The sequence below is a fragment of the Myotis yumanensis genome, unplaced genomic scaffold (genome assembly GCF_028538775.1).
Source record: "Myotis yumanensis isolate MYYU_CA2020_CCGP unplaced genomic scaffold, mMyoYum1.0.hap1 SCAF_2, whole genome shotgun sequence".
NCBI lineage: Eukaryota > Metazoa > Chordata > Mammalia > Chiroptera > Vespertilionidae > Myotis > Myotis yumanensis.
This window is the reverse complement of record NW_027223753.1, coordinates 173,218,152-173,242,375: the sequence shown is the minus strand read 5'-3', so window position 1 is coordinate 173,242,375 and position 24,224 is coordinate 173,218,152. Positions and strand designations below refer to the sequence as shown.

Genomic DNA, 24,224 nt, shown 5'->3' with positions numbered 1-24,224 from the left:
TACCCTTTACTATTCTAACACTTCAGCAAGCGTCAACCCACGTTCCTAGGAGCTGAAATTTTGGCTCTGGAAAGACTTTTTGTTTTGTTAATCCTCAACTGAAGATATATTTTTTTCTATTGCTTTTTCAGAGAGAGTGGGAGAGAAGAAGGGAAGAGGAGGGAGGGAGAGAGAGAGAGAGAGAGAGAGAGAGACATTGACTAGTTGCCCTGACCTGGGATGGGGAGCGAACCCACAACCCAGGTAGATGCCCTTGACCAGGAATCTAACCCACTACCCACTACCCTTTGGTGTGTGGGCAGATGCTCTAACCACTTAGGCACACGGGCCAGGGCTCTGGAAATACTGTGAAGGAGAATTCATCCCTTCACTTATCTATTCAAAAAACATTTGTTGACTACCTCACCGCTCATTCACTCAACTATGGAATAAAACACAGAACCAAGATCTGTACTGTGGGAGAGCACCAAGATCTGGCCATAGCTGCCTCTACCTGCCTTTTTAGCTTACCTGGGAACCACTCTCCTTTCCTCTCATGTCCAGCGTCCACACACACGTCTGCCCTTTGCCCAAGCCGCATGCCTCTGAGCATGTGTCTGGTATCTTCCTTCCTCAGTGAATTCCCACTTCTCTCTCAAGCTTGCACTCAAATGTAACCCTCTTTCTAAAGTCTAATCCCACTTTCCCAGGTGCTCCCACACACACTCATTATTCATGTCCTCTTGTTAAAACAAAGTTCACCATGTTATATTGTATTTCCTTCTTTCGTGAGGGTTTGAGGGAGGGCTGGAATTGTGTCCTCCAAAACCTCATGTTGAAGTTCTAACCCTAGTACCTATGAATGTTAAGATGAGATCATACTGGGTTAGGGTGAGCCAAATCCAATGACTGGTATCTTTAGAAGAAGAGGGAAATCTAGGCAGAGAGACACAGAGGCACAGAAAGAGAAGGCCATGTGAAAACGGAGGCAGAGATTGGAGTGATGCAGCTACAAGTCAAGGAGTGCCAAGAATTGCTGGCAACCACCAGAGGCAAGGAATGAAGCATGAAACAGATTCTTCCTCAGAGTCTGGGAAGGACCCAACCCTGCTGACACCTTGATTTCAGAATTCTAGCCTCAGAACTGTGAACGAATAAATTTCTGTTCTTTTAAGACATCCTATTTTTGGTAATTTGTTATGGCAGCCCTAGGAAATGATACAGTTGATGGTAGCTTCTGTACACGCTCATCTTCCCGGCTGGACACATGGGCTCCTGGAAATAGGGGCTGTAGTAATCCCAATTTCCTCTCGGCCCTGACATGATGTTAACAGAAAGCAGATGCTTCACACATTCTAGCTGAAACAGGGAACATGCTCAGCACCATCTTCCTGGGTTTAGGTCAGTGGATTCCTTTAAAAAGGGTTCAGACCTTTCTCTGAGTGAGCAAGCTTATGAACGAGGCGGGGAGATAAAATTTAGCACCAAAACAATGACACACAGAAGACAAAGAGGAAAAAAATCAGATTGGGAGAAAATGTATTAAAAACCTTGTAGGTGGATTCAAAGAGCAGTGGAAGCAGGGTTGGCTTGGTCAGGAAGGGAGTGTTCAGAGTACTTTGGACTACATTTTGAAACAAGTCATGATTCGGTCCCAAGAGATGTCTGAGGAGTTAAGGGCATGTGTGGGAAGGCAAGCAAATGATAAGAGTGGACTGATATTTGAGGAGAAAAATTTTCTAAACAGCCCTGAATGAATTTAAATTCTATACATTGGGACATGGGTTGGGGCAGCAGGTTCTTGTGTGGAAACAAGAGAACAAAAACACAGGCAGCTCCAGGTAAGGTGGGCCTGAGAGGAAAGAGCATCAAGATGGGCCAGGGGGCTGCTGAGCAAATCCTGATGAAGGGACATCTTGGGGACCAACTGGGAACTGAGGAACAAAAAAGGTAAATGTTTTCATATGGAACATCCCATACAATTGCAGGTGGGGAGGGGGGAGGGGGGAAGCAGAGGGCTCACATTTGTGGGTGCATCAAGCTCACTCCTGGGCTCAGGGAAGATGATGTGTGTGGCATCCCAGCTGAATGTAGCTGTCTTTGTCTTTTAGAAACCTTTGAAAGACATTCCACAACCTCTCTCCATAACTCATTTTGGCCTTGAATACGTCTTCCCATCCCCAACAACAATTTCTCACTTTAGAAGCATGTTTTCCCCTCTCACATTTTCCGAGTCAAGTTGAAGAGTAAGGAGCTGTGGTCACATTGTCCTGTTGTGAATCCTTCACACACTTGAGGCCCATTCCCAATACATTCTCTGCTTCTCCTATCCAGGAAAAATGGTGTTTTGTTTAGTCAAAGTTTTCTCATGGGTTCTGTTCATTGTCTTTGTGGTTCTTGTCTAGGCTTTTTCTCAGGTGTTTCTCTGGTTGTGGGGTTTCAAAATGGGCAATCAAGAGAGGCAAGGAAGTGTAGTGAGAAGAGAGGAGATTGTGGAGTTAGGAAGGCCACCGTTTGAATAGAAGCTCCCCTGTTAACTAGTTATATGTTTTTTGAGCAAGTTGCATAATCTCTCTGAGCCTCAATTTTCTCATCTGTAAAATGGACCAATAATCTTTACTTCATACTTGGAGAGTTGTGCGAATTAAAAAGAATGTTCATGAAATTGGCACTCAGACTAACAACGGTTCCTAATGTTAGTCTGAGTGCTTAAAAAACTATACAGCTGCACAGTTCAGATGGTATTTATTGCTGCCTCTGATGATCACATAAAATATAAACAGGTCTTTTTTAGATATAGCAAAACTATGTACAGGACTGGAAACTCCGCTAAGAGAATAAAAATTTTTTTTATTTACTCTCCACAAAAGTAGAGCTGCATAACATATTAAATTGCTATTTTGCTTGCAAAGGGACTTGAGTAATGATATCTTTAAAACTCTCATATCAACTAAACAAAATCATTGGGATTTTTTAAATTGGAAAAGACTAATAAAACTCCCTCTGCAGATAAACTCACTCTAATCAGCTCCTTTATATTCCTTTCCTTTAATAAGTTGTAAGTGCTACTGGGTTAATCACGTTTAAACCAGCGTATACAGTGTGATCTCAAGTAAATAAAATTGCGCAGTGAAAGTGCGGAAGAAAAATATATTATAATGCTATTAGTGTTTATTTCCTGGGGGAGGGGCAATATGATTTGTTGTTCCACAGTAAGCCATAATTACTTATGTAAAGAAAAGTTGTTTATAGAATAGTAATACAGCTTTATGAAAGCATATTACTACAAATGTTTATATCAAGTAAGCTGCACCAAAATGGTAATATTGGGTTTCTAAGCGATGGGCTATAAGTTATTGTTTTTTTCTTACTTTAACATTTCTGAACTTTATAAAATTTAAAATTATATTGCAATATACTATCTAATCATACTATAAGATACATTATTAAATTATCTAATGTATGGTATTTTATTGAAAATGTTATCAAGATAAATGAAGAAAAAATGCTATATATTGATACATTGATGACTCATACCCTATGACCTATAGATATATCTGTCCCCCTTAGAGGGTCACCAAATCCAGAATTTTAAGCACTTTTGAGTCATCTAACATGACTATTATTTGTAATAATATTAATAATAAATAGCTAGCATTGAATGTGCCAGGCCTCTGTAATAAGCACTTTAAATTGTTTCATTGGATCTTCAAAAAATTCTATGAGGTAAGGTTCTTGTGGCAGGCAAAATAATGTCCTGAAGATGTCCATGCTCTAATCCCTGAAACCTGTGTATATGAATATGTTAGGTTACATGGCAAAGGGCAATTAAGGTTGCAGATGGGATTTCAACTGGCCATCAGCTGAATTTGAGATGGGGAGATTATTCTGGATTACTTGAGTGGGTCCCACATAACACAAGGGTCCCTTTTGGTGGAGGAGGAAGGCAGAGAAAAGAATAGAAGAGGAATATAATGTGAGAAATACTAGACTGGTCATTGCTGGCTTTAAAGATGGAAGGGCCCACAAGCCAAGGAATGTGGGCAGCCTCTAGATGTAGGAAAAGGCAAGGAAATGGATTCTCCCCTAGAGCCTCCAGAAAGAAATGCAATCCTGATGATACCTTGCATTTAGTCCACTGAGACCTATTTCAGACTTCTTACCTGCAAAACTGTAATATAGTAAATGTGTATTTAGTCCACCAAGTTTGTGGTAATTTGTTAGAGCTCTAGGGAACTAAAATAGTATTATATTGCAATTTTACAGGTGAGCAGACTAAGGTTTGAAAGTTATTTGGTCAAGGTCACACATAGTGTTTAGGGACAATTCCAACAATTGAATCCAAGTTGTCTGGTGATAGAACCTGCACTCTTGGGTACTTGGCTCCACTAGAGCCCCAAAATGATTGTCTAGCATCTGCCTGAGCATGAATGTGGAACCCCTCCCCAATTCAAATGCTCCTTGCACTTGAAGATATGGTATGTTGATCTTCTTTATTTGGGGCTCAAAGTGGTCTATCCAGTCACTTTTCCATTGACTAGTCATGCAAAATAACCTAATTTCTCCTTTATGAGAAATACTTAAAAATATCTGAGGCCAATAATCACTTCTCTCTAAGTCTTCTCTTCTTTGGGTGAAACGATCCCAAATTCAGCCCTTCCTTATAGTCATGGTTTCAAGTGCCAGGACTTTATCAACCTCTCCCTTCTGGAAAGCATCCAGACTGTCAACACACATTTGAGGATCTGGCCAGCTCCTACCTTACTTTAAATTTGTGTACTTTGATTTTTTTTTTTCATGAGGTTATCATGTTGACCTTAACTCTTCTGAGCTTGATTCTATACTACACCTTGAGCTCTTTGATGGGAATATTTCTAGAGTTCAATCAATAAATAAATACTGATAACTTTGGATTATCTGGCCTAAAAGACTTGAAAACACAGCTTGTTTTCAAGTTCCTTCTGATTTTATCACAAACTGATTCCACTCTTTGTTGACATGAATCATGCCTTCCTTCTTCTCGCCTGGCAGGGGTTAGAAGAAAAGACCTGGTAAGCTTCAGCAAGGAATTGTTTTGGTGAACCTGTCACTTTATAGGGAACCTTGAGATATCATAGGGGGCTTGTGTGTACCAGTCTGAGAAGTTGTGTTGTATATTCCAACATGGATAGGGAAGCCAGGAGTAAAATGAAGGAAATGTTAAGAGTCCATGTGACTTCATCATATTATTTAAAATATTGTGACTCTTTAGGGCAGAGAGATGCACAAAAATATTAATAACAGCTTCCTAAAATCGTTGACCATCCATGGTTTTAATGATCCATGTTGCTGTTCCCTCATTTACAGTCATCCCTCAAAAAATAAAGGGATGACTATAAACAAATAATATATCCCCCAAATCCTCCAAACAAGCAAACAAAAAACAAAAGCAAAACAAAACACCCTGGTCTTCTGTGATTGCATAATGATGAATGTTTGGTGAGAAAAATATGAACCCAGATATCATTAATTTTACTTTCTTCATCTCTCTAAGAAAGGGTAGGGAGGGTGGGAGATAAAACATTTTTTGTGGGCTATAAACACTCAAGTAATTAAATAAGTTGCTCTGTCAGAACTGACTTGAAGAGTCAAAGGTACTTGAACACAGCATAAGGTTTGCATTTCCTTTATAAATAACTACAGGTGTAAGAATAGAAATAGAAAATGCCACAATCAATTTCATTTGGGGTTTTTCTGAATCCAAAATATTTGAAAAAAACATAGTTTGCTATTTAAAGGGAAACAGGTGCAGACAATTTGGACCTCTGGGCACCTAGTGCTGGTCTTTTGTGGGTGCTGAATACCAGATGAGGAGAAGGAAAGCCCAATTCAGGGTACAGGATGAAGTCTCCAGCAGTGAGGGTTTTAATAACCCTGCTGTGTCTGCTGCATTTGAACCTTCCTGCTTTGGGAAAGTCAAATATCTGGGTTGTAACGTTGGACTACCTCACAGGGATTCTGGGAAGAATAACATAGAATGGCCCAGTTGGCATTGCTCAGTAGTTGAGCATCGACTTATGAACAAGGAGGTCACGGTTTGATTCCTAGTCAGGGCACATGCCCAGGTTGTGGGCTCAAACCCCAGTGTGAGGCATGCAGGAGGTAGCCAATCTATGATTCTCTCTCATTATTGATATTTCTATCTCTCTCTCCCTCTCCCTTCCTCTCTGAAGTCAATAAAAAAATATGTATATATTTTAAAAAGAATAACTTATAATGGTTTCATTTTTAGATAAAAAAGAAAACCTTATATAAATGGTGATACACTTTATGCTTGTGACTGCAGAGCATACTGTAGGTATTCAAGAGAGGAAGCTCCCCCCTTTTTTTTCTAGAATGGTATGGTTTGAGCTTTGTTGGCTTTTATTTTGCCTCCCACAGAACATCTCTGTGTTCATCTAAAGTGGGAAAAGAAGAGCTTGATGGGTGAGGGGACAGTGAGCATCAATGAAGAAAGGGTAGTCAAAGGTCAGGTGTCTGACGGCCTGGACCACCTACCTACCCACTAACTGTGCACTCCATGCCCCCAGCTGGGAAGCCCTAAGTATCCATGGAGCACATGGCACCTTTAATGCAACCCCTACCCTTTACTCACTCTCACCCTTTTCCTCCAGTTATCATGTCATCTAGGGTCTATGACTCCTACCTTGATCTTGCCTAGACTTGGCATTTGGATTTAAAGTCTCTGGTATTCACAATTCTGCCTCTTGGATGCCCATGGAGTCAGTGGAGGGGATTTTCTCTACAGCGCCAGTGCTATAGAATTCAACCCAATCCTGGCTGGCTAATTGGTGCCATCCTCCCAAGCCCTGGAGAGGGATTTTGACAGATTCAATGTATCACAGTTGGAGTCTCCTCCAACTTTCAGTTGTCCTTCACCGTTTTAGTTTGAGGGTCATGCCAATGCAGCAATGACCCTATGATAATGAATCCCACTCCATCAGAAAAGCCTTTTATTGGCAATACTTCACTGGCGATCTAAGTCAATGCTTTCCTCATGCTTGCCATTCAACAATATTAAACAGCAAATGTTTATTGAGAACCTGCCATGTGTCATGAACTTACACATTATCTCATTACATACTTATAGCAACCTTGTAAGATTTTCAGGGGAGGAAGCAAAGGATTAAAGAGATTAAGTAACTTGCCCGAGGTCACATAGCTAGCAAACTGCAGAGCCAAGTTTTGATGCCAACTTAGACCATACCCTGCTACCTCATTCTATAAATATCTATTAAGAGCTTAGTTATTTTCAAGATGTATTTCCAACCTTTAAGAATTCAGATTACATTAGGGCTTGTGGGGAACCCTTCATCAGCTACTCCATGGCCCTGGCTCCAAGAAAGCTAACACTTTAGAGCCTGTTAATTACCCAAGAGCTATTGGGAAAGGCGGTCAGCTTCTGGTAGGAATGAAGTACTGTTTCGGTCCCTTTGAAGGCCCTAACAGGAAATATCTTGCTTCAGCCTAAACTGCTGAGGGACATATTCAAGTGGATGGCACTCAACAGGTTTGGAATAACACATTCCTCAAGTGCTCTGAGTTTCTGACCAACAACAACAAAAAATTCTATAGTTAGATTTCTCTTTCCAAACATTCACTAACAGTGATATTGCAATTAGGTAGCTTCTATGTGTATATTCCATATATACAAAAATCTTCATGGAGAGTCCATCCAGAAACTTCATGGAGGACTGGCTCTTCGATATCTGGAAGACTCGTGACATCCTCAGCTCATCCGTGAACATTGACCACTGCCTGTTTGAGGGGCTGATAACCCTTCCCTAGGTGAAACCCTCTTCCCACCATTCTTTGACCTTCATTGCAAGCTCCCCACTCTCTGAGTCCTGGCAAATGTGTCTTTTTATTAATTCTTCTCTCCTTGCCAGGGCCAGCTCATGGGTGTGAGAGCTGTATAATCTCACAGGGCCCCACACTTAGGAGGACCCTGGGCTTGATTTGATGTTCTGCTGTCACGGACTTGAAATCCTTAATAATTTTTTTTAACACTGAGCCACAGAATCATGTGGTTGGTCCTGCTCCTTGCTAGGGAGAAGAGTCCTAATGCACAACTTAAGAGTAGGTGGTATACCTGTGGTCCCTATTTACACTCAGCAGGATTTCCTCATAAAGACAATCAATAATAGTGGGTGAAGATGGGAAGAGCTCCACCTTCCTTAGCTTCAGTTTCTTCATCTCTGAAATGGGGACAGTAGCACTTACTCTTGCATGTTATTGTGAGCCCTGAGTGAGATCATATATAATAAATTCCCATCAGAAGGTTGGATATATAATAGGTGCTTGCCATGAAAGACAGAAGGTATAATAAACAGAGTTTGCACGCTGGAGTTAGGAGCTGGGTTAGACTCATTGTGGTGATTATTTCACAATACATACAAATATTGAATCACTATGTTGTACATCTAAAATTAACATAAGGTTATATGTCAATTATATTTCAGCTAAAAAAAGAGAATCAAATCAGCCCTACTGCTTAAAAAGTTGTATGACCTCAGCCAGATGATTCGGCTTTTCCCAGCCTTATTTTCTTTATCTATAAAATAGAAATGCTAACATTTACCTTGTATAGTTGCATTGGGAAACATAAACTGATGAACAAAAACAGATCCAGAGACAGAGAAGCATCGATCAGACCGTCAAACCTCAGAGGGAAGGTTGGGAAGGGTCGGGGTAAGGGGGATAGATCAACCAAAGGACTTGTATGCATGCATATAAGCCTAACCAATGGACACAGACAACAGGGGAGGGAGGTGAGGGCATGAGTGGGGGTAGGGGGGCAATGGGGTGATAAGGACACATATGTAATACCTTAATCAATAAAGAAAAATATTAAAAACAAATAAATAATCTAATGTAGTTTAAAAACTGAGTGTATCACCTGGTATCTAGTAGGACCTCAAAAAATAACAGCTCCTAGTTTGGTTCCCTTATAACTCTATTTCTGCACTGATACTATACAACTTCCTATAGACTATATTACCTACTAAATGTAATCTTGTATGCAAAAATAATTTTGTAAAAAATAATTGAGGATTATTTTTCTTTCTTTGCTAGATTATGAATTCCTTGAAGGCAGGGACCATGTCTTACTTACCCTTGTATCCTAGAACACTTTCTAATGTGTTAAATCTTAGTTGTATTAAATCTTTCTTCTATGGTTTATGCCAATAATGAGATAATTTTCATAACATTTCTAAATTAGCAATTAATATTTAGTCTGTCAATGATTAGAAGTAGAATATATCCAAAATATATTATCTGCCATCAAAGGCCTTTTTTTCCCCCCTTGACTATCACACTTAGCTCATCTTTTGCACCTTTGGGTCTGATTCTTGCTTAACAAAGCAATTCCACCAGGGAACATAGCTTAGATTTGTGCAACCAACCACCTTCCCTGGCAACAACCTGTGTAGAGAGGCCATCAGGGGAAGACCTTGTTAGGATTCAAAGAGGCCTCAGAACTGTGACTTTTAACCATTTGAGGATTATGGATCCCTCCAAGAACCTTCTGATAGTCTCTCCAGAAAAATATATTCAATATCTTGCATATAATGATAATGCCAAAGTGTCCTCAGAGCTTCCACAGCGCTTGCACCTCAGGTTAAGGATTCTTGTTACAGTAGCCTTGAAAACTCAAGAAGCTTTGGGAAAAATTGAAGTTTCCTGATAAATTCAGCCCTGACTAGTCACATTCCCATGTTCAAAACAAAACAAACAGTTATAACTCCCTAGATTTAACCTCAGGGTTGTCCCTGAGGACTCAGTCCTGAGCATTAATGGTAAGGGCGGCCAGCCAACCGGTGACTACTCTTTGGAAAACCTAAATTCAGCTGAGTAAAATGAAGCCTTGTTTGATAATATCGTTTACATTTCCAAATCCCGATATCAATATCAAGCTTTCTTCCTATCCCTTGTGGCCCTTCCTAAGTTTAGCTGCTGGTGTAATGGGGTAACCATGGCAACAACCACCTGCCTATTTAAAACCATCTCCAGCACTAAATAAGGAAGCCTTGAGAAAATGGCTGCTTGCCTGCCTCTCAGTGGACAAATTGGGCACTCCTGGGTATGTTTAATGTGAGCAAGAAGCGGTTCTCAAAGCAGCAGCATGGACTCAAAGCTCTTAATGGAAAGTGTTCTGGGACTTTGTGAAACAGGGCCTAGCTCTACACTGCAATGTCTTCACTTATTAGCAGGCACATGGATTTACATGCAAATCCCCATGCCTACCATTCTAGGTCAGTGGTTCTCAACCTTCTGGCCCTTTAAATACAGTTCCTCATGTTGTGACCCAACCATAAAATTATTTTCATTACTACTTCAAAACTGTAATATTGCTACTGTTATGAATGATAATGTAAATATCTGATATGCAGGATGGTCTTAGGCGACCCCTGTGAAAGGGTTGCTCGACCGCCAAAGGGGTCGTGACCCACAGGTTGAGAACCGCTGTTCTAGGTGATTACACTACCTTGACCTCAATCAGGTGAAAGGCAAGGCATGTACCTAACTGGGAAGGAAAAACAGTCATTCAGAGAGCAGTGAATTTGTTCATACTTTGCATTGAAATGCACAATTATAACAATTTCTGACAGAGGTATCTTTCTCATTGTATTCAACCATGTGAGTGATTGATGATTGCTCTATTTATGTCATATGTTGACCTATGGATTTTTGGAATATAGAGGACTGTCTCCCTCTCTGTGCTTCCTTGCTTTCTACCAGCTACAGAGGTTTTGCTTTTTCCCGAGCCAAGAGACCACACAACTGATCACACTGCACAGCTTGCTCTTGCCCAAACATGCCGCATTCTTGTATTTCTTGGTATCTATGTGAACATTTAGCTTCTTCTCCTTGGGTTGTCCCTCTCTTTTTTGTTAACTTAGAAAACACACACCTGTTTTCTGTGTCTTGGTTTGGGCATCTCTGTTGTTGGAAAGCCCTCCACACCAAGTTCCATGCCCTGGCTTTGTGCTCCCATAGGTCCCCTGGATTCACACCGTTTAACGCAAAACTCATCAACATCTGCCTTCTAGTCTGTCTCCACCACGGGACTGAGAGCCCCTCACATGTTTATTCAAAAGACTTCTGGCACAGTACCTGGTATGTGATATGTCTTCAATGGATGAATGAAGAAACAGAAGCCCCATGGATTTCACAAGCATGTGGCACCCTAACAAGCATGTGTGCATGAGTCCGTATAAAGGTACCGGCATGAGAAGAGGACCATAAGAGTTTGGAGTGGATGGAAGAGAAGTACTTTTTTAAAAAAGTGATTTTGTAAATATATGTATATATATATATATATATATATATATATATATATATATATATATATGGAAAAGATCGTGAGAAGGCAGTCATCTGATCTGTAAGTCTGTGCCTATAACAGGAGTGGGGCTGAAAATATACCTGTTGAGAGTGTTTTGTGAGTGTGCACGATCTGTGTATGTGAAGGCCACGGAATATGCCTGTGACAGAATACACACCCTAAGAAGATTAGTTCAGCTACTATTAAATGCCACAGATTAATTTTCCTGATGCTGAAGTAGCTTCTTATGTTCAGTTTCTGATCTCTAAAAAGACTTTCTTCTTTCTGGCTAACTTCCCAGACTGTGGGGTCAGGGGGAAGGAGTAGGAATGAAAATGATGGAGCTTTTCAGGAACGGGCTTTAAAGAAATGTCTTCAGATAACACCAGACCACTGCATTAAAGAGAACCCTGAGGGCTCAACTCAGCCCATCAAGCTCAGTGTGAGTCCGTCCCCACCTGTCTGAGGGTAGAGTGGGGCCCAGAGGTCATCTTGAAATGGTACAACACAGAGGAAAGAGAAATGATGGAAATTAACTAACGTGAAGAAAAAAAGAAAGAAGGGAAAAAGGTAATTTATCAATCCCAGGAATAGCTGTATGCCAGTCACCACTCACTTCTTGGAAATCCCTCCCGCCAGCAAGGAGGGTTTGGTTTTATTTGCAAATGATCTTTTTTTATTTTTTCCTTTCTCTTTTCATTTTTAGACCCCTAACTCGGGGTGCGGTGCGAAGGCTGGGGCTGGGATCTGGTGGGCTCCAGTCCCGCGCCCTCTATAGGGCCTCCCTCTGCTGCCCTCTGCTGGCGGGGGAGGCGGAGGCGACGCCCTCTCCGACGCCGGGAGCTACCACCCCCTCGCCTTTGAGACCGAGAGAAGCTGAGGCCCCTGCCCCGCCCAGAGGAATCGCGGAGGCTAGGGGTGGGGGTAAGGGTGGCACATTTTGAGAAAGCGGCCGGCCGAGCCCCAGGAGGGTTCCACTTAGCCAAGCGCAGACTCCACTCCTCATGGCCGGCACATCACCCCTTTCCTCCCCCACCCCACCCCGTCCCACCCCACCCCGCCCCACCCCGCCCCATTCCTCCCTTTGCACATCATCCTCTGGGAGGGGGCAGGAGGCTAGGCTGCCGCAGGTCTCTGACATTGTTTTCTGCTTGGAAATGGAAGCCCTCTTTCCGACAACATGGCAGGAAAGTGAAGTCCCTGGGCGGCCAAGAACACCTCGGAGAGAGCAGGTGGAGGCCTCGGACTGGACCGCGGCTCCGCTCGGGGCGGGGCTCGGGCAGCGCTGCAGCCCAAGGGCCCTCTTACCTGCTGTTGAATTTTTCGGGGTGTTTCTCCCTCATCACGTGGAATCTGTGTGCAATGGAAGCATCCTGAAAGGGAAAGGGACAGAAAGCAGATCCCTGGTTAGTGGTCATGACGGTGCGATGTGGAAGGAAGGGAAGCACAGGCTCTCACGGAAACCCCCCAACTTCAGGGAAGAACAGCAGGTCCCAGGCTAGGGGGTAGTGCCCCCCATGCGTGCAGACTCCTGGCAGTATTCCCCTCTACCCAGCCATACTTCAGGGTGAGCGAAGGGGACAGCCACTGCCCTTTGAGAAGAGAGAGGGGGTCTGGGTCTGTGAGCAGTGAGAACGCCGGAGTGGCGTGTGTGTCTGTGTGTGTGTATGTGTGTGTGTGTGTGTGTGTGTACACGGAGGGCGAGCCTTTGGAAATATCTTGCCATATCTTTTAAAACAATACTTTTTATTTCAGAATATTTTAAGACTCACAAGAAGTTGCAAAAATAGTACAGTGAGTTCCTGTGCCCCTTCCCCCAGTAAGGCAGCTTTCTCCAGTGATAGCTTCTTACATAACTATCATGCATTATCAAAACCAGAAAACTGACGTTGGCAGATGCTCTTATATATTAACTCCTAACCACCCCTAATAGTAGAAATAATTGTAGCATTGGGTAACGTGCTTAATAGATTAAAAAAAATCTATTTAAACCTCTGGCTTCTGCTTCTTGATCGCTCCTGGAAACAGCTGTCCCCAAGGTCAGTAAGAGTCAGAAGTGCCATTCTAGGGGCACTTCGCTGCCCTCCTCTTAGCACATCCCTTTGCTGCATTCCCGGCCACCTTCTCCTCAGAATTCACAGAGAGGATGGCTCCCATGGCACATGCTTCTGGGCTCTCCATCCTCGGATCAGAACTTCTTAGCCCTGAGTCCAATCTGGAGCCCACACTGCATCTCGTGTCCTCATGGTTGTTACAGTAGGGCCTTGACTTACGAGTGTCCCGACTAACGAGTTTTTTTGAGATACCAGCTGTCTCTCTGCCGATTTTTTGCACTGAGTTGACAGAGTAATTTCAGTTAATGAGCTCCTTAACGAGCTCCTTAACAATCTCGGTCTCGGAACGAATTAAACTCGTAAGTCAAGGCCCCACTGTACTAGCATCTATAGATACTGTCCCTAGTATATCTCTAGTACCAACCCTGAGCTTCAGACCTGAAAATGAACTCATCTTTCCTCCTCAAGCTTGGTCTTCCACCCTTGTTAATGGTCTGGTTTTCCAGCAGAAGACTTCATAACACCCCTTTTCCCCCTCAGCCCCATGGCACATGCCAGCACTTTAGGTGCAGTTGATGGACTACAAAATATATGAATTAATTTGGCTGGAGTTGGGGGAGTGACCAAAAAACAAGAGAGCTGATTCAGATGTGTTCAGGGGAAAAATACAGAAACTCATTTACTATAATATGTGGCTAAAAGAGAACTGAAATTTCATACAGTGAATTTTCAGCTAGTGTGTATTAATTCCGGCTCTTAATATAGAAAATCTACAAATTTCTTTCCCTGGAATTTTTTTGAACATAAGGAGGTATAGTGCAGTGAAGAAGCATTTTTTGAGCATGTGCTGTGTGTGGTGAGTAAAATACAAGTTAATGGTGGGGACCGAAAGTCTAGAAGCTAGTGATGGGGCAAAGAGGAGCCTTTGTGATATTTACACGTGACAGAGGAGTGAAGCCAGCTAGCAGCCCACTACTGAAAGGTAAAGTCAAGAATATGGGCTTATTTTGTGTTGGCGAATACTCCTTGCTGAAATCATGTTTTAAAAATGTTATGTTTAAACTAGGTACTGATTTAGTTTTTAGTTTAAGACACATCAGGAGTTGAAGGTCTTGGTTAGGCAGGCACCCCAGTGGACACAGTGGGAGATGAGCAAACCCCCAGAGGCCTCTGTCTGCAGGGCCCGTGCAGCCTGCTCAGCTCTCCTGCAGCTGCGCTTCATGCTGCCAGACTGCGTGGCCCGCCCTCTCCCTGAGCAAGTTTCAGTGAACACTCTGAACAAAATTCACTGACATCTGTCAAATGCTTCTCTAGAATTCAAGAACATATCCCATCTGCTTGTGTTCCTTTGAAGCACCAATTTTCTTCTGTCGGAAAAAAGAAAAGAAAAAAGCAATCACATGTTGCCTGGCATGATTTGTACTCCATGATTCCCTGCCCCCAATGCTGCTGCGATGGGCTTCTGGCCTTTTTATTCTCTGGGACATGTGCACAGAGTGTAGTTCCGATTATCTTTGTTTTTTCATAACTAGGTTTTGCAAAACTTCTTTTTCACAAAGACCAGCTTTTACAACATTATTAGTCAAGCATGTGGGTCCTAATTTGACAGTGTGATTCCTTGGTAAATGCACAAAGTGGCAAAGGAGAGCTGAGCAGTTCCTTTGCTGTTCAGTCTTGAAAAGGCAATGCAGGCCAAGGCTCTGATCATGTTTCCCTACCTGGGGATCCAAACGAGAGTCAAGATTCACTTTTACCCTCTGTTGAGCTTCTCTCTGTCAGGTACTGAGCTGGCTGTCCTTACACTTAGTTGTGATTTCATTTAAATTTTGGAAACCAGTGCTACAATGGTTCAAACCACGTTTTGGTATTTATTACAGCAAAAGGAGAATTCTGTACTGAAGGGAGTGGGTGGTAGATAGGAATTGCAAGCCTGTGGATGTGATGATGACATTTCTGATGGCCTCACTCTCTAGGGTGCTTTCTATGAAGTGTGGGGTAAAGACAAGATGACAGCGATGAGGACATGTGGCTACTCTTTCTCGAACATATTTTTGTACCCCTTCCAAATCTAAGCAGCAGTGTTTGAACTCTGAAATGCTGGGATGTCTAGGCCAGCGATGTCCAGTAGAAATAAATTTAAAATTTTTTCTAGTAGCTACATTAAAAAAGTAAAAGGAGAGGAAATTAACTTTAATAATATATTTTAATTAACAAATGCTATACTTATAACATATAATTCATATTATAGCGATATTTAAAATTCTTTCCTTCATACCACATTTTTGAAATTTAGTCTGTATTTACACTTATAGCATCTCTCAATTTAGATGAGTCCAATTTCAAGTACACAATAGCATGTGTGGCTAATGGCTACTATATTGGACAATGCATTTCTAAACCAATTTGACAACTTATGGAGATAAAAAGAAAGGAGCCAAAATAACCAGATTATTTGAAGTTTGGATTATTCTGAAAAATTCTGGCAGATTGGGGGATTAAAAACAGTGCCGAACTCTTGTCCAAGACACCTTTCGGTGAGTCCCATTGTTTTAGTACCTTCATGGCTCTCACAGGTGACAGACAAAAACCTGAGGCTGAGGGAGTCCAAAGGTGCAGAGACAATGATGATTTTTAAAAAATATAAATTCCCTAATGGGTAGGACGTGTACCATTGTAGAAACTTGGCTGGTGAAGTCTGATAAATCCAGTCTGTAAGGTGGAGAATGGCATGGGTTGGTGTGATGACTATGGCCTCTCCTTGGCCCCTGGGGCCCCTCAGCATTAGAAATAGATCTCATTGAATCAAGGGATTAGCTGTTCACTCATCCTGGAAGGCTCAGTGATAGCAGAGCCTTTGAGGCGTTCAGAGCTACACATGCCCCAGGAATTATTTCAGTCCCAAACTTCCTGTCACTGATACCTGGCCATCCTGACATTTCTGCCAATCCAAAAATAAAGAGCAGAGACGAGGAGGCCAGAGAAGTCAGAGGAAGTAGCGTACTGAATGACTATGTTTAAAATCTCCTGCCAATGGATGTTATCAGAGGGACTGAGAAGGCCAGCTATCTCCACGCTTCGCCAACAGGAGCTGGCATGTACAAAGGTTATGGGAATGTGGTGACAATGAGGCCATAGTCACTCCTTGCTTAGGCCAGGAGCGTTTTCTATTAAATGGGGTGTATGGTAACAAGGGGACCAGTGAACTGTCAGGGCAAGTTCTTTACCACCTATGGGCTCCACAGCAGCAGTCATTGTCATCACCTTTGTAAGTGTAAGGCAGCAGACATTTGATATTAACAGATATTCCAAGTCCTTCAAAAGAGCCAAAGACTTTGCACGGCTCTCTTTGCCAAAGGAGTCTGCCTCTAATCATCACAAGGAAGTAAAACTGTGGGTTGGTTTACATACTACTTCTCGTCTTACAAAGTTTGGGAAGTCAAATAGGGAGCAAGAGCTTCTGCAAATGTCAGCCCCAGGTTCTGTTAGGGTTGTGTGTTGGCTACTTGTTTTCTCAAGAATTTGCCTTTCCAATTTTTAAAGAGCGAGCACACAAACCCTGCAAACATTTTATTGCAAGAAGGCTAAGGGCACACCAAAGAGATAAAAAAACAGCCCTGGTTCCTCACTGCTTTGCAATAAAATATTAAATATGCACAAGCTGAAGACGTGTGGAGGGATTATAAGAAAAGGTGCTGTGAAGTTCTTCATAATTTGAAGGATGAACAGATTGGATTATTGTAAGTCAACCCAGGGCAAATAAATAGCTTGACCACAGAGTGTGATGGAGAATCTGTTTACATGAATTTCCTTGGGGGACAATTAGCTGGCCTTCTTCCCTCCCTTCCCAGTTTATTTGCAATAATGAATTAAAACCATGATCAGTGTTGGCTCTGGGGATTAGGCTTGGTTATCTAGTTGAGGGGAGGTTGTCTATTCTCTTATTGTGTTCATTCATTTGGTTAGCTAATACTAAGTGAGTGCCCCCTCACCCCCTTTTGCATATGGCACTGTGTAGAGACAGGCAGGGGTATTTTTGGCAACCAGAGTCTGGGTGTGTTAAAAGAGAAGATTTAGGGCTGAAGGCAGGTCACTTGTCCTGCAGCTCAGCTCTCATTTCTGGCTGGTTGCTTATAGGTACTGGTTTCCCCTGCCTGTCTTTTCTCTCTTTTATTTCAGTTCTGGTTTCTGCTCCTTGAAGAACTACTTCCTTGGACTATTCTCTGCTCTAATGAATGGTCTTCACTCACTGAAGACTTCATGGGGACCATTTACATCAGAATTATCTCAGGGGCTTATTAAAAATACAAATTTCCAGACTTTGTCCAGACCAACTGAATCATTGTAAGGAAGTAAAACTGTGGGTTGGAGTGGAATCAGGATCTGTCAGGGAGTAGAATTTGCATTTCTGACAAGGGGCATAGATGAGCCAGCACAGACTAAATTTTGAATCATCGCCATCCCCCCCCACCCAAATGCTGCCGGTTTGGTGGCATGAAGACAGAGGGGTTTGTGCAGGGGCCGCAGGGCTCATGGTTCACAGCTCAGTGGGCTCTGGATCCAGGCAGTAGTGGCTCCAGGCTTCATCACTCTGTATCTTTCTAGCTCCTTCTTACAAAGTACAAAAGAATAATGACAATACTTACCAACAGGGAAACTATGCCTGGTGTGCAGTAGGTACCTAATAAATGTTAGCAAGTTATATTCTAGTTGTTATAGGCAAAAGACTTGAGTTTTTGTGAAAAGGTAATGATGGGAAGCCCCCTGAATGCTAGATATGCCAGTCATGCCTGATTTGTAAGAGGTGACGATTGCATGTTCCCATTGTGGGAAGTGGAGCCTAAGCAGGTGATCCGAAAGGGAGAGGGGCCTTTGAGCCAAGAAGAGGAGGGAGGAGTCTGCCTAGGTCACTGGAGAGGAATGATGGAAAAGGCCTAGGGAATGATGTCTCCCTGACTTGAGACCAAGGGAGCTGGGGAGATAAACAAGAACAGAGACCCCTGAATTTACTCCTGGTCCAACACCTCCATCCTTTCAGAACCCGATTGTGTGTCCAGCAATGCCTCTCTTCTGTTTTAGTAGTAGAAAAAGAGTGCTGGATTAGGAGTCAAAACATGAAGGCAAATCCCTTAATTTGTCTCTGTTTCCTCACCTGTGAAATGGAGATAATACCGCCCTTCAGGGCAGTCATCAGAACCAAGAAAATATCTGTAATTATGGAAAGTTATAAATTCTATAAATCTAAGGTATCATTACTAGTAGTAATCATTTCTGCTTCCATTGTTCTCTTTCTACTCTTCTTATTAAAAAACAAAATCCTTTCCTTAAACCTGCTCTTGCACAATATCTTTATCATTTCCCTTCTCTCTCTTTTTTTAACCACTAAAATATTGTCAAAAGAGGCACAGGTAAGGATGGTTGAGGAGTGCAGGTATCACACAGTTGGAATCTGGAGGGACTCAAATAATATGGAGCTAGACAGCTAAATTCCAAGACAGGGACACCGAGGAACGAGCCTGGCTTCAGAATGAGGCACAGCGTGTATGTGCTAGCTCTGCCCTTTCCTGGTCCAGTGTCCTGAGGCCTCACCTGTAAAATGGGGACAGTGGGGACAAGATTCCTGCAGGATTGCTCTGAGGACTAGAATTCATAAAGTCTGGCACGGTGGAGAGCACACAGTAGGAGCTCAGTAAATGCTACTGTCTTTGTTGCACCTGCCTCCCAAACCCCAGCTCTATTTTTGGCAGTGTTGGATCCCTTTTCTCTCCTCTCCCGTCCCCAACAGTTTGGGGAGCAGTGTCCACCCCATCCTCTTTGGATCAGAAGTTGAGTTCATCAACACAACGTAACTGTGCTGCATTAGATGTGCTGGGGGCTGCAGGGAGAAAGAGGAATGTGGCACTACGTGTGTGTGTGTGTGTGTGTGTGTGTGTGTGTGTGTTGGCAGAGGGTGACGGGCACACTCAACCAATCCCTTCAATCTAATGTAGTGAGTGCACTGATAGGATAAGTACAGAGGGCTGTGGGAGCACCAAGGAGGAGCACAGAGCTCAGCTGGAGGGGGTCAGCCAGGGGAGAAGCCACAGAGATTTATGAGCACTTGGAATGAGGGGAATGGGGTTGAGATGAAGGGAGAAAACAGGAGAGAAGGAATTCTGAAAGCTAAGCCAGTCAAGCTGCTTGGACTCACACAGTCCTCCCTGGAGGACAGAGTTACATCTCTGGAAGCTTGGGTGAGAGTCTCCTGAACTCGCCCCTTGGTTATTTCTTGCTGTTACTTTTCTTTTAACTGCTTCAAATTATCCAAAGGGTAAATATGTCTTTCTAAAAATGTCCTGTCTTTTCTTCGGTTAGTTAAAATTATAGGAGAAGGAATTTCCTATATAACCAAGGATGGGGGCTTGGTACAGTTAAGGTGTCCAGATGCAAGGATGCTTGGACATAAGTCAAGGCTGGAGGCAGCCAGGAGAGGTAAAGAGTAGGGGAGACCAGGCCGGGAGGACAATGGTGGACCAGAACCTTTCCTGCCTGCCCAAGCATTTCTCTTCCATGCAGAAAGGCAATCCATGGCCAACTCACCACACCAATGGAGAAGTAGTTGTTCATGATGTCATATGGGACCTGGTCCCCATTCTCCATCTCCTCTCTGGGGATGACTTCCAGGTGCCAGCGATCCAGCATCACCAAGGGGCTCTGCTCAATTTCCTTCAGGATTTTTGTCAAGCTTCCCCCTTCATAGCCTGTGGAGCATAACATTGCATTTGTCCCAAAGCAGAAAGCTAAGTTGTCGCTGATGTACAGGCAGCTCAGAGCAGGGAATCCTGTGGGCATCTGTGACCTGGAGTCCCCCCAATGTGCCTGTGGGCCAGAGACACTTAGGTTCCCTGAGCCACAGAGGAGAGGGCAACTTGGAGCAAATAGAAAGAAGCTGGGGAGATCTAAAAGCCAGAGCAGCAGGGGAGTGGGGCAGGACTGGCCAAAAGTGGGCAGGCTGTGTTGCTGAAGCAAGCCCTGGAGACTTGGGCTGGGTGGTTGGAAAGCTGCATATGGCAGAGGGGAGGACCCATTTCCAGACCATGTCATGTCAGAGAGGGACAGTGTGGTAGACAGGATTTTAAGATGACCCCCCCTTCCCCCGCCAATTCCTGCCTGCCCTGGGTCCCATGAATAAGAGGCAATTAGGTACATAACGTGAAACAGTTGACTTTGAGAGAGGAAGAGTATCCTGGATGGAGCTGACCTAATTGGAGGAGTCCTCAGAAAGGACTGGGCTTTTCTTAAGAAATAGATTTGAAGCTTGAGAGGGATTCGACATGAGGAAGATTCTCTGTTGCCAGCTTTGAAGATAGAGGGACCCCATCTGGCAAGTCATGAGGGAGGCCTCTTGCCTCTGAGAGTGGTCCCTGCAGACAACCAGGAAGGAAACAGGTCCCCAATCCTACAATCACAGAGAACTGAATTCAGCTAATCACCTGAGTGAGCTTAGGAGCAAATTCTTCCCCCGGAAGCTTTAGTGAGACCAGGTTTCAGCCTGTGAGGGCCTGTACTAGGGCTTCTGACTGGGAGCTAAAAATGGGTGTTTTAAGCCTCTATATTAGGATAATTTGTTATGTAGCAATAGAAAACTAACATAGAATGTGAATTGTAAGTAGTGAGAGGTTAGTGGGACAGACAGTCTTTTCTTTCAAATAACACTTCTGTGTTCCTGCTTACTTTCGGGGCAACCTTGAGGAGTATTTTCAAGTTGTCATGGCTTTGGTCAGCAACTTAGGGGATGCCCGATAAGATAGCAGTGGTAGCAGCTACATAGCGGAGGGCCTCAAAACTATCTGGGCGTGCAGGCTGGGTTTCCTGCATGAAATTGGTGCCTGTCTCTGCTGCCTAATGCTCACAGTGCGGGGCCACACTCTGCCTGTCTCTCTGAACAGAGGGCTCTTTTCTAGCTTCAGTGTGTGGCTGAGGACCCTGGTAGCTCTTCCAGTGCTTGCCAACTTCCTTCTAGGCTGGATCTCACTTGCTCTGCCCCCAAACATGCACCAGCCTCTGAACACTGACCGCTGCCTGGCCTGGTTTTGAATTGCTCTCTAAATTGATCAGCTATCCTCAGTCTCACTCTGATCCTACCTGCCAGACTGGTTTGTGGGCTCCTTGGGCTGATCTGAACTTCTGCACTTTCTGGAGCATGCCCAGCTCCATGGGGGTTGTTGTAGTTTGCAAAGATCTCAACTTAGCTCCTGCCTATTGTCTTGTAAGCTGGTTACCACTTTGAATTCCCCCTTCTGAACTTTTCAAAATGAGGGTCCATGGCTGGGGCGGGGGGAGGAGGGGGCTAGTTGATCTGGATGCCGTCAATAGCCGATGATGTGGCCTTTCAGTCTGCATTCTGAGTCCTAATTCAGAAGAAGATCAGTAATTTGGGAAGGGGGAATTTTATGCAGAAAACACCTGTCTAAATGAGCCCCTACTGTGATGAGTGCTGGGAAGGAGACTCTACCTTAAAGTTGACTTGTTCTACTGGGGAAGGCAGGCAATAAGCAGATAGTTTCAGGATGACAGGAGATGTAGTGAGGGGTAAGCATAAGCCTGGCATGCAGGGCAGGGAAACAACCATGAAGTCTATCTGACCCCAGAGTTGAGCATTAATCTGTGGAATGTGATCCCTAGAGGGAAGTTCAGCCTAGCTCTGTGGAGCATCCCTGTCGACTGGAAAGCTTGACCCCAGGGGAGTGCCACTCCCAGGTAGACTCACCTCCTCCCCAGCGGAGACATCGGGCCAGGTCATTTCCTGTTCCAAGAGGCAGGACAGCCACTGGTGGATGCTTTGCAAAGTTGGCCTTATCTGCAACCCATGAAGAGGATGAGAGAACCATATGTCATGGGATTACAGAATGTCCAAGTTATCTAGTTATCCCTGACCTGATGCTTGAACCCTTCCATAGCGTTCTTTGTTAGAATACCTCCCATGATGGGGAACACACTACTTGCTGAAGTAATCTCCTGCATCTGCAGTGTGTAGACCAGTGATGGTGAACCTATGACACATGTGTCAGAGGTGACATGCGAACTCATTTTTTTGGTTGATTTTTCTTTGTTAAATGGCATTTAAATACATAAAATAGATATCAAAAATATAAGTCTCTGTTTTACTATGGTTGCAAATATCAAAAAATTTCTATATGTAACACGGCACCAGAGTTAAGTTAGGGTTTTTCAAAATGCTGACACGCCGAGCTCAAAAGGTTCGCCATCACTGGTGTAGACCATTACAAAGGGTTTTCTGATAGTGAACGAAATCTGTCTCCTTGTAACTTGCATCTATTCATCATAATTTCACCCCAATCCTTTCCTTTGGGGTGACAGCAACCTCAAAAATCATTACTGTAGTTTGTGCAGCTTTAATCCTTAGTGATAACCAGCACTTGTTACATTTACTCCTCAGACCAACCCTGCAGGGTCTTATCATTTTCATCATAAATGAAGACACTGAGGAAGAGAGAGGAAAGTAATTCCAGAGCCAGGATCCAAACCCAGAGCTCTAGAGCTCCAAACATGGTCCTCCTTTCTTCAAGGACTGAGCAGGTGCATAGACAGTAGCACAGGTGGGTTTGAGACATCAGGGAATAGTGAGGCATTTGGAAAACTGAAGATGTCACACCTAAAGTCATTCGTGTTCAAAAGTTTAAACATAGCAGTGTGTCTAACGGAAAACCTCCATGTGTCATTTGGCACCCAGGTAGCAGTTTGCCACTTTCACCTCCTCCCAGACTTGCAAATACACGGATTCCTAAATTTATTTTCCATGCTGGTGTGAAGCAGCATCAGACCGAACCATTAGAGAAAGCACAGAAGACCATGTATGTTTTAATCTGGCTGAAGATCTACAGAAGTTTATGTTAGCTGATTAAGAAAGTTGAAAGAGGTGCAGACACCCATTGGGCTCAAGAAGGTGCCTATTTACATAAACCTCAGTTCACCTAGTGCCAGGGACAATGAATGATATTATGGGGGAGTGCTGGTAGGGGGTTGGGATGCTACAGGAATCAGCATCCTACATGAGGATCATGCTAGGGTTGCCCCAGCAAAACAGGAGTTCATAGGTCCCCTGGCTTGTCTGACTTGTGCCAGAAGTGGCTGAGCTCTGGCAAAACCCAGGGCTGAGATTATAAGTGGGAGGGTTAAGATGGAGGATGGAGTAAAGCAATGGACTTTCTCATTGTTCCCAGAACAAATAGTCAGTGTTTATGCCTCCCTACCTTTGCACACTCTGTTCCCTTTGCCTGGAAGACCCTTGTTTCCTTAGATCTGCTCTTTCTTCTGTCGTCAACCATCTTCACAGTGTGGAGGCTAGAAAGCTGGATGCCATCTTAGGTTTCCCCTCTCCCTCACCCAACATTATTCACTCATCAAGTTCTGTGAGCTTTCTCCCTTAATAGATCTCCAAGAAACCTTTTCTGTCTATCCCCATAGTGATGCCTGAGTTCAGGAATGATATGATTCCTTCCCACTGGTATGGTTGCAACTGTCTCCTCTTGGCCCTCTCAGCCTCCAGTTCCACCCCCTCATGTGTTCTCTACACGTTCGCCAAGGTGAGAAATCCTTGAACCACAAGCCTGATCATGTTAGTCCATTGCTTTCACACTGTTGGGGCTCCCCTCACCCCTTAGCATGGCACACTAGGCCCTTCCAGGCTCTGCCTTCCTCTCTAGCCTCATCTCTTACCGCTCCAACCTCCCATCCAACATGTCAACCACATCTTAACGTTTTCAGTGCCTTAAATCACAAGCTGTGTGGCTCATCTCAGATGCTGCCTCTGGGAGTTCCTCCCT

At 43.7% G+C, this 24,224-nt stretch overlaps 1 protein-coding gene across 7 annotated transcripts in view; it reads right to left on the bottom strand.

Annotated features, from left to right (window-relative positions):
* The window catches only part of DGKG (diacylglycerol kinase gamma), a 200,826-nt gene that overhangs the window by 82,764 nt on the left and 93,838 nt on the right, over positions 1-24,224 (bottom strand). For all 7 annotated transcript variants that reach the window (XM_070406629.1, XM_070406632.1, XM_070406630.1 and 4 more), the window contains 3 exons: positions 22,148-22,237; positions 19,978-20,138; positions 12,656-12,720 (listed from right to left, as the gene is read on the bottom strand). In XM_070406629.1, coding sequence (XP_070262730.1) covers positions 12,656-12,720; positions 19,978-20,138; positions 22,148-22,237 — 316 coding nt within the window. The remainder of the gene's footprint in view (positions 1-12,655; positions 12,721-19,977; positions 20,139-22,147; positions 22,238-24,224) is intronic.